This window comes from Felis catus, chromosome F1, assembly GCF_018350175.1.
Source record: "Felis catus isolate Fca126 chromosome F1, F.catus_Fca126_mat1.0, whole genome shotgun sequence".
In the NCBI taxonomy this organism is placed as follows: Eukaryota; Metazoa; Chordata; class Mammalia; order Carnivora; family Felidae; genus Felis; species Felis catus.
In genome coordinates, this window is record NC_058384.1 from 6,518,937 (window position 1) to 6,533,785 (window position 14,849).

The window sequence follows — 14,849 nt, forward strand, 5'->3', positions numbered from 1 at the left end:
CCTCCAAATCCCATGGTTTAGGGTTTTCATGGGGTTCTATAGGTTCTATAGGGGGTTCTATAGGATTGAAAAAACATTACTCATTGGTGATAGAACTCAATCTCTAGTCCCTGCCCATTTCCCAGAGATTGGGGAGTAATCTCTACTCACCAGGATGCTTTCCCTGGCAAGCGGCACACCCATCCGTACTGGGGTTCCAGAAGTCATCTTATTAACATAAGCCCAGGTGTGGTTGAAAGGAGCTTATTAAGAAAAACAAAAGATGTTCTTTTCACCTTTATGTTCCACAGCTATTTCAGGAGCAAGGGACAAAATCCAAACAAAGGATGTTCCTTCTGTTCTTACCATTTAGGAAATTACAAGGATTTTTTTTTTAATTTTTTTTTAGTGTTTATTTATTTTTGAGAGAGAGACAGAGCATGAGCCAAGGAGGGGTATAAAGAGGGGGAAACACAGAATCCAAAGCAGGCTTTAGGCTCTGAGCTGTCAGCACAGAGCCTGATGCGGGGCTCAAACCCACGGACTGCGAGATCATGACCTGAGCTGAAGTCGGACGCTCAACCGACTGAGCCAACCAGGCACCCCAAGAAATTATAAGGATTTTGGGAGCTATATGCCAGGAACTAGAGACGAAGACCGAAATATGTATTTCTGATCATATCACAATATCACAACCCTGTCACAAATAACGCTATAAGAGCATTCCCTGAAACTACTCCATTTTGCATATACATATTCCTTGGGGGTAATGTTGAAATATGTAAGACACAACTTAAATATTACTCACTCATAGCCTCACCAGTACTTGTCACTATCAATCTCCTTAATTTTCACCAATTTGATGGGTTGGTTTTGAAAAAGAATCTGTCTTTCCCTGAATGAAAGCAGAGTGAATACCTTCTTCTACGGTGACAGTTTCCTCTTTCATTGCTCACCAATTCCTATTCTTTATCCGCTTTGCCACTGGGTAGTTTGTCCTCTGTGTTTGTTTCAAAGGATGTTCTTTATACATTATACCAACTGTTTGTTATGTAACATGCAAATATTTTCCCCAGTCTTTTAATTTGTATTATTGTATCATAAAAAGTTTCTTTTGGGGGCGCCTGGGTGGCTCAGTCGGGTAAGCATCTGACTTTGGCTCAGGTCATGATCTCATGGCTCGTGTTGGGTTCTTTGCTGTCAGCACAGAGCCTATTTCAGATCCTCTGTCCCCCTCTCTCTCTTCCCCTCCCCCACATGAGCGCACGCATGCACACTCTCTCTCTCAAAAATAAATAAACATTTAAAAGGAAAACACTTTTTTAAGTGAAGTTAAATGTATAACCTTTTTCCTTTATGCCATTCATTTTCCATATGCACAGGGCTTTAGCTGAACGCCATGAAAATAATTTTCTACATTTTCTTTTAATATTTTTATAGTCTGAATTAGATCTGGGTCTTTAAACCATCTTGAATTTGTTTTTGTGAAACAAGTCTCTTTTTTTCAAAAGTAAACAGGAAAAATTTTAACTTATCTGAGTCTCAGTTTCCCTAGCCACAAAATGGAGCTAATAATATTTACCTCACGAATGCTTTACTAAGATTAAAAAAGATTATGTTTTTAAACAGCCTGGCAGAGTCCTTGACATATATAAATGTGTACCACATGGTAGTTGTATCTGAAAATATATTTAATATATATTTAATAAATTTCATAGTTATGTGAAATCTATAAGAATAACTTAACAATACATTTAATAATATAACATAACAAAAAGCAGAACCATCAGCTGAGATCGTAAAACCTACCAGTCGGTCCACACTGGAGAAATTCAGTTTTTATACAAAAACCAACAGGTTAATCACGTGTGGAAACCATGGCATTTTGATTCTTTTGGAACAGGAGAGGTACAGAGGAGTTTTAATATTTATGGAGCATTTATTATCTGGCCTGCCAAATAACAAAAAAACTGGGCTTTTTTTGTGTGTTTTTGTTGTTTTCTGAATTATTCACATCACTGGTAGGAACTGTCTTAAGCAGTGTATGGTATTCTTTTAATGAAACCTCAAAATAACTCTATTAGGTACTTTTATCTCCATCTTAAAAATGGGGAAATTGAGGCATGAGAGGTTAAGTAATTTTCGTGAGGTTACACAGGTAGTTAGTGGTAGAATAGAGTATTAGTCTCAGCAGCCAGTCTGACTCAAAAGCTAGTGCTCTGGCCCCAAGGCTAAGCATCCCCGTAAAACCCCCAAACCAGATGCAGAGAAGTAATTTGTCCAAAGGCCAAAACACAGAGTAAAACTGGTCTGACTTTAATGAACAAGTCTTTCCATTCTCCACGCCAGTTCCAACAGTAGGATCTCTGACTGTTGAGCAGTAAAGGCCAAAATGCCTGGTCCTGCGAGCAGCAAACACTCATGGAGCGTCTACCACAGGCCAGGTCCTCTGCTAGACGCCAGGCGTACAGACAAAAACAGATCACACGTGCTGCCTCCAACATATTATAAAATCATGGAAGACAGGAGCCTAAATCAATTGAAGACCAGGTGGGATGAGGTTGGCCAGAGAATACTTCTCAGAGGTGGTGCTGTTTGAGCTATTTAAATGAGTCCAAACAGACAGGGATGACCTTGAGCACAGGGAATAAGAACCAACACCACCGGACAGTATCGTAGATAAAAACTCTCAACTGCGCAGGATAACCTTTCCACAGGAAAACACCTCCCTGGAATAGTGAAAATAGGACAAAAAAGATATGCACAGAGAACTGTCATATTTCAGCCTAGATGAACTACATGAAAGGCCATTTGTAACTTGTCCTTAGTTGATCTTCAAATATTGATACTGGGACATAGGGAGTCCTTCTTCCAATGCACTGGTAATACTCTTCACTGCAGGCACGAGACAAAGACGTGATAAGAACTCACTCTACCTACGCTACAGCACGGAAGTCCAGGATTTGACAACATCAAAAGAGAGCCTCACAAACTCAGTTTTGTTAAGAATAGTGCTGGATTTGCAGTTATAGACTCAGAGACATGCAGGGAATTGTAAAGATTCCTTACGTCCATTCTCTCACTTCGAGATGAGGCTGAAGCCTAGAGAGGTAAGACCACTCGTCCGAAATGACCTGATCGCACAACCCTGGCAGAACCCAGCTATTCTGTCTTCCAGAAAGCTCTGATGAAGGGACCGTTTCCAGTCCATTTCACTCGAAGCTCAGGGTCAATCGCATATGAGACAGCACGGGGATAAAGGGACACAGCGCTCCTTTAAAGATGCAATTCTCCATGTGGAGAAGCACACTTACTTAGTCAGTCTTTCAATGGTCTGCACGTGAACATTATTATGGGTTTGGGAAAGAACAGCTTCGTGCTGAGCACATTTCAAACACAGGCCACCAACCCAGTTAGAAGTATTCGCAGCGAGGAGAGACTCTTTATGCTTCAGTCGCTCTTTAAGATCTTCACAATTTTTCTGATATTCAGCTAAGTCTTTCCTGAAAAGAAGGGAGAGAAAGTTCTAGCAAAATGACCAGGAACATTACTTTCACCTGGAACATCACAGTGGTAACTCCTACTATTGCTGATGGGTGTTTACCTTATGAGGTGCTCTGTATATAACGCATTAATTCTTACCACAACCCTGAACGTAAGCGTGATTATCCTAATTGACACTTCGGATAAAATGAGGCTTGACTATATTAAATAATTAAGCAACGTTCTTGTAAGATTTTAACACAGATTAGTCTACCTCTTGATACTGGCTCTCATTTCAAAGGATCCCATCTCCATGGCATTGTATTACCCACAAACCAAAAGTAAAACTACAAATACAAATCCTCAACAGTTTCTCTTTTTTAATAAAGAGTCAAGGCAATATAACAAAACATCCTTGTATTGAGAGAAATACCCTATTCCAAGTGTTAACCCTTGAAATTTGTAGAGTACCTCAAAAGATTACATAAAGCTCATGGATTTTGTCCATGAGTAATTTATTATTGCCCGTTCTTCCTTAGGAGGAAAAAAAAAAAGAACTTGAAAACAATTATCTAACCACAAAGTTCTATAAAGAGCTATTTCAAAAGAAAGTGGGCTCCTCTCCTCTTTCAGAAAGAAGTTATATAGAATTTACCAGTCATAAGACTTGTAAGTATAAGCTATTAACTGGAAATATGCAGCCCGATAAAGAAAGGACAGAGGAAATGTGTGTGTGTGTGTGTGTGTGTGTGTGTGTGTGTGTGTGGTTACTTTGTTTGTTTTAATATATGAGATAGTTCCTGGAAAAGGTTTTGCTCCAAGCTGACTGTTTTAAGAATAAAATGTATGGGTTGTATTCCTACCCCCACCCCTTCTCATAAAGCTTTGGCAAAATCAACTTGGAGAACTGACTTTCCCACTGTATAAAAAACAAAACAAAACACAAAACAAAACAAAAAAACCCCACTTCCTAGCTTACAAAGGAGAAAATAGCCCTTAAGTACTTGGACTCCTGAAAGCAGGCACGTGATCTCTGTCTGTGTCAACTCTCTGTTGTCAGTTTCTATTAAATTCAGGGAGCTGTAGCTACCTTAACTTGCTGTCACAGAGGGGAAGCCAATAATCAAGACACCTGGCTGTCACAGGCTACCTCATCTCTGGATGGGGAGGGGGAGGGCAGGGGGGAGGAGCTGATTTTGTCCCATGCCCAAGATACTCTTTCCAACACACTTAGTTTTCTGTTTAAGTTCCATGTAGAAAAAGTCTGACTTTCAAAAGGCTTTATAAAAATAACTTTGGAAGCACATTCCAAAGTCAAAGGGTCTGCATTACTCTTTCTGTCAGTTTCAGATTCAAAACACTCAGGTAGATTTGATTACTTGAAATGCCAAAAAAGAAAAAGAAATAGGTACCAAAAAGGTAGAGTTTCTGAGAGTGGTGGTTTTATCTCTTTCTGAAAGAAAATGCCTCTTTAAGTGCTCTTAAATTACACTAAAGGAAAAGACAAAAAAAAACAAAGATGCAGGGAATAAAGTCATTACAAAGTAGTATTTTAATGTAATTAACTATGGCATATTTGACTTCTGAATGAAACAACAGAAGTCACATTTCCATAGTATAGTAACCTAGAAATATATTAGTTTAAACACTGGAGACTTGGGGTGCCTGGGTGGCTCAGTCAGTTATGTGTCTTGACTTCAGCTCAGGACATCATCTCGCAGTTCTTGGGTTCAAGCCCCACATTGGGCTCTCTGCTCTCAGCACAGAGCCTGCTTCAGATCCTCTGTCCCCCTCTCTCTCTGCCATTCCCCTGCTCACGTTCTCTCTCTCTCTCTCTCAAAATAAATAAATGTTAAGAATTTTTTTAAAACTGAAGACTCAATACACTAGACATCAAAATATAATAAAGCAAGATAAAAAGCAAGAATGCAAAAATTAGGCCATTTAAAAAATATTAGGTTTCTTCATGAAAAAAAATATCTATAGAAGTAGGTATATACATAGAGATCAGGATAAGGTTTAAAGGTTTAATACACATAAAAGCGTATTAAAATAAATGAATGATAGTGTGCTTAAAAGCCAGGAGCTCTGGTTCTTAGTATCACTCTACTTACATTTCCAAACAATACATGGCCTGAAAAATCTTAAATTTTATTTAAAATTAGACTTATTAAAATTATAAAAAGTATTTTAAATTTTGATTGAAATATATTTCATTACTGCTATTTAAAATAAGCTGCAATGCACAAAAAAATCAATTCCTGTTACTTTTTCTACACATAACACATAATAAATCACTGATGGTTAATCTATCATATATAAGTTTTATTGGGATTTTTTAAAAAAACATGTCAAAAATTACATGAAAACTTATTATATATAAAGAAGTCTCAGGGCACCGGGGTGGCTCAGATGGTTAGGCGTCCGACTTCGGCTCAGGTCATGATCTCGCGGTCCGTGAGTTCGAGCCCCGCGTCGGGCTCTGTGCTGACAGCTCAGAGCCTGGAGCCTGCTTCGGATTCTGTGTCTCCCTCTCTCTCTGCCCCTCCCTGACTCACATTCTGTCTCTCTCTGCCTCTCAAAAATAAATTAAAAAAAAAGAAAAAAAAAGCAGTCTCTCTCTTATCCACAGTTTCACTTTCCACAGCTTAGTTTCCCACCGTCAACCGAGGTCCAGAGCAGATGATCCTCCGGACAGATCATCAGAAGGTCGGTAGTAGCCTAGGCTGCTTCACAACACCTACATCCTTCACCCCTTCATTGCATCACACAGGCATTTTAGATCTTACGTCATCACAAGAAGGACAATAAGATATTTTGAAAGACCACATTCGCTTAACGGTTATTACGGTATACTGTTATGGCTGTTCTATTTTATTATGAGTTATTGCTGTTAATCTCTTACTGTGCCTAATCTCTTACTAAATTAAACTTTATCGCGGGTATGTGTGTACAGAAAAAAACCAATATGTACAGAGTTCAGTACTGATCAGTTTCAGGCATCCACTGGGGGTCTTGGAACGTATCCCCCATGGAGAAGGCGGTGGATACGTTCTCATATTCATCACGTATAGAAAAATACTCAAACTATTATTGTTACAATTTTAAAAATTAGATACAAACACCTATAGAGAAAAAATACTTTCACGTAATTTTAAAACTAGAAGAATGCTTTATTTTCGGTATTTTATTTTAAAAGCATGGTTTCTATCAGAGCAGCTAGTGTTTCTTATTTGTATAAGAAAACACAAATATTTCATAACCGATGAAGGCATAAAATTTGTAATTTAGCTCATAGTTCTTTGACATGTGATTTGGAAAAGGCCTTCACAATTTTATGCCCCCTTATCCTTTAATAACCTGAGGATATTTCTTATGTACACATAAAATGTCATCAAGTAATTCTTATATTGAGTAAGACTGGCAGGTCAGCAAACATTCAAATATATTTGAAAGATCATTATGCTTTTGCTATGATTATTTTAAATGGACAATGATACTTTACCTTAAAAATTTCAATTGAGATTCTAGGACTTCAGTCTTTTCTTCATAAGTAAGTTTCAGCCTCTCCTTTAAAAAACAAAAATGTACATTTTCTCTATGTCCCGTGCTTTACAAACAAGGTTTCATTATTCATATTAAACTCAATTTTTTTTCCTTTTACCCAGGAGGAAAATTTTTAAAAATTAAAAAAAATTTTCCCTAGTCCACCCCAAATTTTGTATTTTATTGACTATATACCTGCAAAGAACTATCGAGTCATAAAATGGGTATCACTGCCAACCCCCGCCCCCAATTTTTTTTTTTCAAAAATGCATTCATCAGGTCTTACTTTTAAAAGTGTGACTGAGAATGAATAAATAAATAAACAAAAGGGTGACTCTGGGAAAAACCGATTATAACCTGTAAGGTCTGTGAGGGCAAGGATCAGATCTTACTAGAATCCCCCACTGTGATTGCTGCATATAGACATACAATAAATGTGTGTTGGATGAATGATAAAAGCAAAGTTATGAATCACAATAAATGACAGAGCAAACTAATATCCTGGCTACAAGGGTCTGTTGGTGTCCCACTATTCTCTCGTTCAGCAAACATTTTTGGGGGTACCTAAGAAGAAGACGCCTTTAACCTTAAGGAGCTAATCATCTAGTACAGAATAGAAAACACATGGATGGGGGTGCCCGGGTGGCTCCGTAGGTTGAGCATCTGACTTTTGATTTTGGCTCAGGTAATGATCCCAGGATCAGGAGATCGAGCCCCGTGTCAGGGTCCGTGCTGAGCATGGAGCCTGCTTAAGATTCTTCCTTTCTTCATTCCTTCTTTTCTTTTCTTTCTTTCTTTTCTTTCTTTCTCTCTCTCCCTCTGCCCTTCCCCCACTCATGCATGCTCATACTCTCTCTCTAAAAAATATAAATGAAAAACAAGAAAAAGAAAAACACATGGACAATTTCAATTATACATAATTCACTCCAGTGAGGCATATAGAAGGTAAACTGATATCACAGAGGTGGGAACTTGTAATTCAGCTTAAGAGGGGTAGAGAAGACTTCAGGGAGGAAGTGCTAACACTTAAAGGATTAATTTCCAGCAGAGCAAAAGGCACAGAGAGAAAACATGCTGAATATCTGGGTGGTAAGCAGATCTGTATCCCTACAAATAAAATGCGAGGTGGAAGAATGGGTAGAGATGCGCGGAACAGGTGAGAATGTGCCACGAGGAGGATAAATACGCAAGACCTTGACCCAGACAACTCGTGTAGTCTCCATGTAGTGGAGGCATTGGGTGGACACTGAAAACTCTATCAGATTTGATTCTTAAGTCACTCTGAAGTGTGGGAAAACAAAGACCAATGAAGAAGTGCATTACAATTACATCAGGAAGAGATATACACACAAGCAAGAGTAATCACACAGTAAGAAGAGAAAAGAAAGAATTTAGTATGGAGCTACATAAAAACTGAAATTGACAGAATTTTATAACTGAATAGATAACTGGGGAGAAAAATACATTAAAAATGATCCTGGGGGGTGGGGAGCCTGGGTGGCTCAGTCAGTTAAGTGTCCAACTCTTGGTTTTGGCTCAGGTCATGATCTCATGGTTTTGTGAGTTCAAAACCATCGAGCGCCATGCTGACAGTGGGGAGCCTGTTTGGGATTCTCAATCTCTCTCTCTTTTTCTCTCTCTGCCCCTCTCCCACTTGCACGCTCTGTCTCTCTCAAAATAAATAAAATAAAATAACTTTTTAAAAAAGAAAAAAAACTGTAAAAGGTTATTGACAAAAATTAAAGATGTCCTATATAAATAGAGTAATACATAAGTTTAATGGATTAGATGATATAATATCATAAAGATATCTTTTCTCCCAAGTGACTTATAGCTTAAAGACAATCTCAGTCAAGGGATGCCTGGGTGGCTCAGTCGGTTAAGCATCTGACTTCAGCTCAGGTCATGACCTTGCCATTCCTGAGTTCAAGCCCCATGTCGGGCTCTGTGCTGCCAGCTCAGAGCCTGGAGCCCACTTTGGATTCTGTGTCTCCCTCTCTCTTTACCTACCCCCAGCTTGCACTCTGTCTGTCTCTCTCTCAAAGATAAATAAACATTAAAAATTTTTTTTAAATAGACAATCTCAATCAAAACCTCATAATGGCTTTTTGGACTTTGACAAATTAATTTTAAAAGGTATTTGGAAGTACAAAAGGCCAGAAGTAAGACATTTTTGGGGACAAAGTACAACGTTGGAAGATGTGGTAAGTAGTCTAATAGGTAGATATACCTACCCTAACAGATAGAGAGCTGTAACAATCGAGAGGAGAGGATGGTTGTAGCACAAAGAACAAGGAAATAAAAAACAGAGCCCAGACATCTATGTACACCTGATTTATGACAAAGATTCAGACAAAGGACTGTCTTTTCAACAAGTGGTTAATGTGTGTGTGTGTGTGTGTGTGTGTGTGTGTGTGTAGACAACTATATGGGAAAAGAGCAAAAGGTGATCCCCTACACACTACATCAAATACAAAACTAAATTGCAGGTAGATTGAGATTTAAATGTTAAAAGCAAGACTATAAAGTTTCCAGAAGAAAATCTAAGAGAAGTTCTTCATGATCTGGGGCAGGGATACATTTTTTGTTTAATTGTCTATAAGAAACTCACCTTATTTTTATTTTTATTTTTAAATTTACATCCAAGTTAGTTAGCATATAGTGCAACAATGATTTCAGGAGTAGATTCTAATGCCCCTTACCCATTTAGCCCACTCCCCCTCCCACAACCCCTCCAGTAACCCTCAGTTTGTTCTCCATATTTAAGAGTCTCTTATGTTTTGTTTTCCTCCCTGGTTTTTATATTATTTTTCCTTCCCTTCCCTTGTGTCCACCTGTTTTGTGTCTTAAACTCCTCATATGAGTGAAGTCATATGGTATTTGTCTTTCTCTAATTTTGCTTAGCATAATACACTCTAGTTCCAGCCACATAGTTACAAATGAAAAGATTTCATTCTTTTAAATAGGACACAGAAAGCACTAAACAATAAAGGGGATGACATTAAAATTAAGAAATTTTAGTCATGAAGGAAGGAATGAAAAAAATAGAAAGCAAGAGAAAGAAATAAAACTATCAAGACAATTATAAGGCAAGCCACAGAGTGGGAAAATGTATTTACAACAGATAGAACCAACAAAGGGCTTGTATCCAGAATACATAAAGAAGTTCAAAAAAACAATGTCAGATAACTCAAAATAATGAGTAGGTATTGAACATGCACCTCACAAGAGGAGCACACCAATAAGTACGTGAAAAGTATTCAATCTCATGCGTAATCAGGGAAATGCAGATGAAAACCACAAGGACATAGCACTACAAGCCCACCAGAAAAACTGACAATACAACGTGTTGGGGGGATATGGAGCAAAGGCGTCACTCCTATGCTGCTGTAGAAGTATAAACTGATAAAAACCACCCCAAAGCTCAACTTAACCACTCAGTTTGAACAGCTATATACCCCTAAGACCAATAATTCCACTCCAAGATATACACCTGACATAAATGTGTGCCATGTACGCCAATAGACCAATCTTAAAGAATGTTCAGGGATGCCTTGAGTGGCTCAGCCGGTTGAACATCTGACTTTTGATTTTGGCTCAAGTCATGACGCCATGATTGTGGGGTCGAGCCCCGCCTCCAGCTCCGTGATGAGTGTAAAGCCTGCTTAAGATTCTCTCTCTCTCTCTCTCTCTCTCTCTCTCTCTCTCTCTCTCCTGCCCCTCTCTTGCTTGCACGCACTCTCTCTAATAAAAAATTTTAAATAAGTAAGATTCTCTTTCTCTCCCCCTCTGTCCCTCCCCTGCTCATACTCTCTCTCTCACTCTCCCTCTCTCTAAAATAGATAGATGGAGGGGCGCCTGGGTGGCTCGGTCAGTTGAGCGTCCGACTTCGGCTCAGGTCATGATCTCACGGTCCGTGAGTTCGAGCCCCGCGTTGGGCTCTGGGCTGATGGCTCAGAGCCTGGAGCCTGTTTTGGATTCTGTGTCTCCTTCTCTCTCTGACCCTCCTCCATTCATGCTCTGTCTCTCTCTGTCTCAAAAATAAATAAATGTTAAAAAAATTAAAAAAATAAAATAAAATAAAATAGATGGATGGATGTATAGACAGATAGAAATAAGGAAAGAAAGGAAAGAAAGGAAAGAAAGGAAAGAAAGAAAGAAAGAAAGAAAGAAAGAAAGAAAGAAAGAAAGAAAGAAAGAGTTAGTCCATAGCAGCAACATTTACAATAGCCCCAAACTGGAAACAACACAAAAACCCATCAACTGAGGAATGGATAAATGAATTGTAGTGTATTTACACAGTAGACCCACCCTGAAAATGAACAAATGTCTGCCACATGCAACAATGTGTATGAATCTAACAAACATAATGTCAAACAAAATAAGTCAGACACAAAAAATTATATACTGTGTGACCCAATTTTTACAGTGTTTAAAAAATCAGGTAGACATCAACCAGAGTGTCCAGAGATCTTGCTTCGGCAATTTTCATAAAAGTCAAGATAGTGATTAGCTCTAAGGGAATGAGGGGGCAGTGACTAGGAGGGGGCACAGAGAGAGAGGGTGCTCATTAGAACAAAATCATGAAGCTGCACATTTTTGTTTTGTGCACTGTTAAAATTTTTATCTATTTATTTTGAAAGAGAGAGAGAGAGTGTGTGCAAGGAGGGGAGGAACAGAGAGAGAGAGAGATAGAGAGAGAGACAGAGAGAGAATCCCAAGCTGTGAGCACATAGCCCGACACGGGGCTCAGTCCCACAAACTGTGAGATTGTGACCTGAGCCAAAATCGAGAGTCAGATGTTTAACCAACTGAGCCACCCAGACACCCCTGTTTTGTGCATTTTTCTGAGCGTATGTTAAATTGGGCCATTAGACAAGTAAAGGGGGATGACATGAGCATTATACGTATCATAATTAGAATGCTGCCACAAGGTTGAGGAAGAGGAGGACTGATTGGTGCAGGTCATTGATGACCTTGAAAAGAACAAGTTGAGGCCAACATGAGGTATTGGCTCAACCGACGCATGTTAAAGAGACAGTGGGAGGGGAGACGTGGTGACATGAATGTGGACAACTGTTTGGGAAGGTGTTGGTATGCAGGGGAGCAATCGTTGAGTGATAGTTTGAAGGGAGCACAGGGTCCAGAGAGTATATTTTGTACCTGCTTCAAGATGGGAGCTAGTAGAGCACATGTTCTGCTGAGAAAAACCCAGTAAAGAGGGAGGAAAGATACAAGAGCAAGAGGAGATCAGTACAAGAGCAAAACCCTGGGAAACAGCGAGGAGGATCAGGACACAGGGCACACAGACGTGGGGACTGCAGTTTGCCACAGACTGGATAACCAAGGAATTTATAGCAATTGTAAACACGACACTAAGAGGAGATGTAAGAGAGACATTAATTCTTTTTTTTAAGTTTATTCATTTATTTTGAGAGAGAGAGAGTGCAAGTGCTCGCGTGCATGAGCGGGGGAGGGACGGAAAGAGAAGGAGACAGAGAATTCCAAGCAGGCTCCGCACTGCCAGCACAGAGATCAACAATGGGGCTTGATCCCACGAACCGTGAGATCATGACCTGAGCTGAAATCGAGTGAGACACACAACCGACTGAGCCACCTAGGTGCCCCAAGAGAGAAACGAATTCTAATGTGGGAGAAGGAGGAGTGGAAGTGTGTAATCAAGGAAGGTAGAACGGGAGGGGGCATCTGAACACAGCCTTGTAGGCAGGAAGTATTTCGGTGGGTAGATGTTAAGAAGGAAAGTTTAGGTCAGGATATCTGCATAAACCACAGCCAGTGATGCAAACAGAAATGGAAGTGGGTAGGGGCACCTGGGTGGCTCAGACAGTTAAGTGTCTGACTTCAGCTCAGGTCATGATCTCACAACTCTGTGCCAGGCTCTGTGCTGACAGCTCGGAGCCTGGAGCCTGCTTCAGATTCTGTGTCTCCCTCTCTCTCTCTCCCTCCCCGTCATTCTCTCTTTCTCTTTCTCTCTCTCTCTCTCTCTCTCTCTCTCTCTCTCTCTCTCTCTCTCCCCCAAAACTAAATAAATATTAAAAAAATAAATAAATAAATAAATGAAAGTGGGTAATAAGTTTATGACGTAGTAAGTAGTGAGGGGTCTGTATGTCTACAGTAATGTTTGGGAGACTGACAGAAATGAGTCCAGAAAGGTAGCTTGAACCAAACTGTGGACAGCTTGGGAGATGGGTCTTTATCCTGTGGGCATTAAATAGATATCATAGATTATTCAGCTGGGAAGAAAATACAATTTATGTAATCTTTCATTTTGTTTAAAAAAAAAAAAAAGAACTCTTTCCAAAATAGTAGCATAAAGCTTGGGTTAGGGACTGAGAAAGGAGAGGGAGTTAGAGCCATATGAGCCCTCAGAATACTCTAACAATAATACCTAGAGATGATAATGAGAGCTGAACTATATAATCCATCCTATCTCCCCCTGGAGTCCTCCATTTACAGTGTCATTTTTACATTTTCATCATCATTGATCAATTCTGCACATCAAATTTAATGCAAATAAGATTTCAAGCAATAGGAAAAAGAAAGGCCTGTTACAACATCAAAAGATTTGAAAGTATCATTTGATCTGAAAATAAAATTATTTGAGACTCTGGGAAGTGAGGACATTCAAAACCAGCTACGTATATGAGGGGATTTAGAAAGCCTTCCCCCGGAAGATACATGCTCGGGCCTGAGAAGACCTTAAGCTTTCACTCCAGCTGATCTCTAGGCTGAGAGCAAGCCCAGCTACACGCTGAAGGAAGGAATGCCCCAGCACAGAACCAATCCACAAAGACTGGCAGAGGTGGCTCTTCTTTCTGGGCTTTCTAGGTGTGTGTGGTTTTGGTGGTTGTTGGCTTGCTTGTTTTAGCTCCTGGCATTCACGGAAATCTATCAAACATTAGTGGAACGTGAGCTAACGAAACAGAGTTCAGCGATCACACACAACAAGGAACAGTCTACAAAAATAAATTGGAAGAGTCTCGAAACAAAAAGACGATACAACCTTCAACAATAAAAGAAGCAGAAAACCATTGGGGAAAATGGGGGATTGGATTTCCAGAGTTATCACAGTATAATAGTTCATTCCAATGTCCAGTTTTCAACCACCAAAAAAAAAAAAAAAAAATCAAAAGCATACAAAGAAGCAGGAAAATATGACCTACTCAGAGGCATAGAATAAATCAATAATAAACAAACAAACAAACAAATAAATCTACAGAAACCACCCTTAAAAAAATCTACAGGCACCAGGCCTACTAGAAAAATAATTTATTTTTTATTTTTTTATTTTTTTTAAATTTTTTTTTCAACATTTATTTATTTTTTGGGACAGAGACAGACAGAGCATGAATGGGGGAGGGGCAGAGAGAGAGAGAGGGAGACACAGAATCGGAAACAGGCTCCAGGCTCCGAGCCATCAGCCCAGAGCCGGACGCGGGGCTCGAACTCACGGACCGCGAGATCGTGACCTGGCTGAAGTCGGACGCTTAACCGACTGCGCCACCCAGGCGCCCCTAGAAAAATAATTTAAAACAATAATCTTAAATATGCCCAAAGAGCTAAAAGGAAACATGGCCAATGTCCAAAGAACTACAAGAAGTAAGGAAGACACTGTACACCTGAAACTAATATAACACTTCGTGCCGACTAACTGGAATGAAAATAAAACCTTTAAAAAAGTAAGAAAACAAAGTATAAAAGGAACCAAACAAAAATCCCAGAGCTGGAAGGTACGATAACCAAAATGAAAAATTCACGAAAGGTATGGAAGGGCACATGTGAGCAGCAGAACAAAGAATCAGAAAACTTGAAGACAGGAC

The 14,849-nt window shown here is 39.5% G+C and overlaps 1 protein-coding gene across 24 annotated transcripts in view; it reads right to left on the minus strand.

Moving 5' to 3' along the window:
• Window positions 1–14,849, minus strand: part of SDCCAG8 (SHH signaling and ciliogenesis regulator SDCCAG8) — a 246,891-nt gene that overhangs the window by 189,866 nt on the left and 42,176 nt on the right. For 23 of the 24 annotated variants that reach the window (XM_045049307.1, XM_023247417.2, XM_019821505.3 and 20 more), the window contains exons 7-8: window positions 6,968–7,032; window positions 3,294–3,482 (exon numbers count right to left, since the gene is read on the minus strand). In XM_045049307.1, coding sequence (XP_044905242.1) covers window positions 3,294–3,482; window positions 6,968–7,032 — 254 coding nt within the window. The remainder of the gene's footprint in view (window positions 1–3,293; window positions 3,483–6,967; window positions 7,033–14,849) is intronic. The other variant, XM_023247420.2, reaches the window with a different exon arrangement.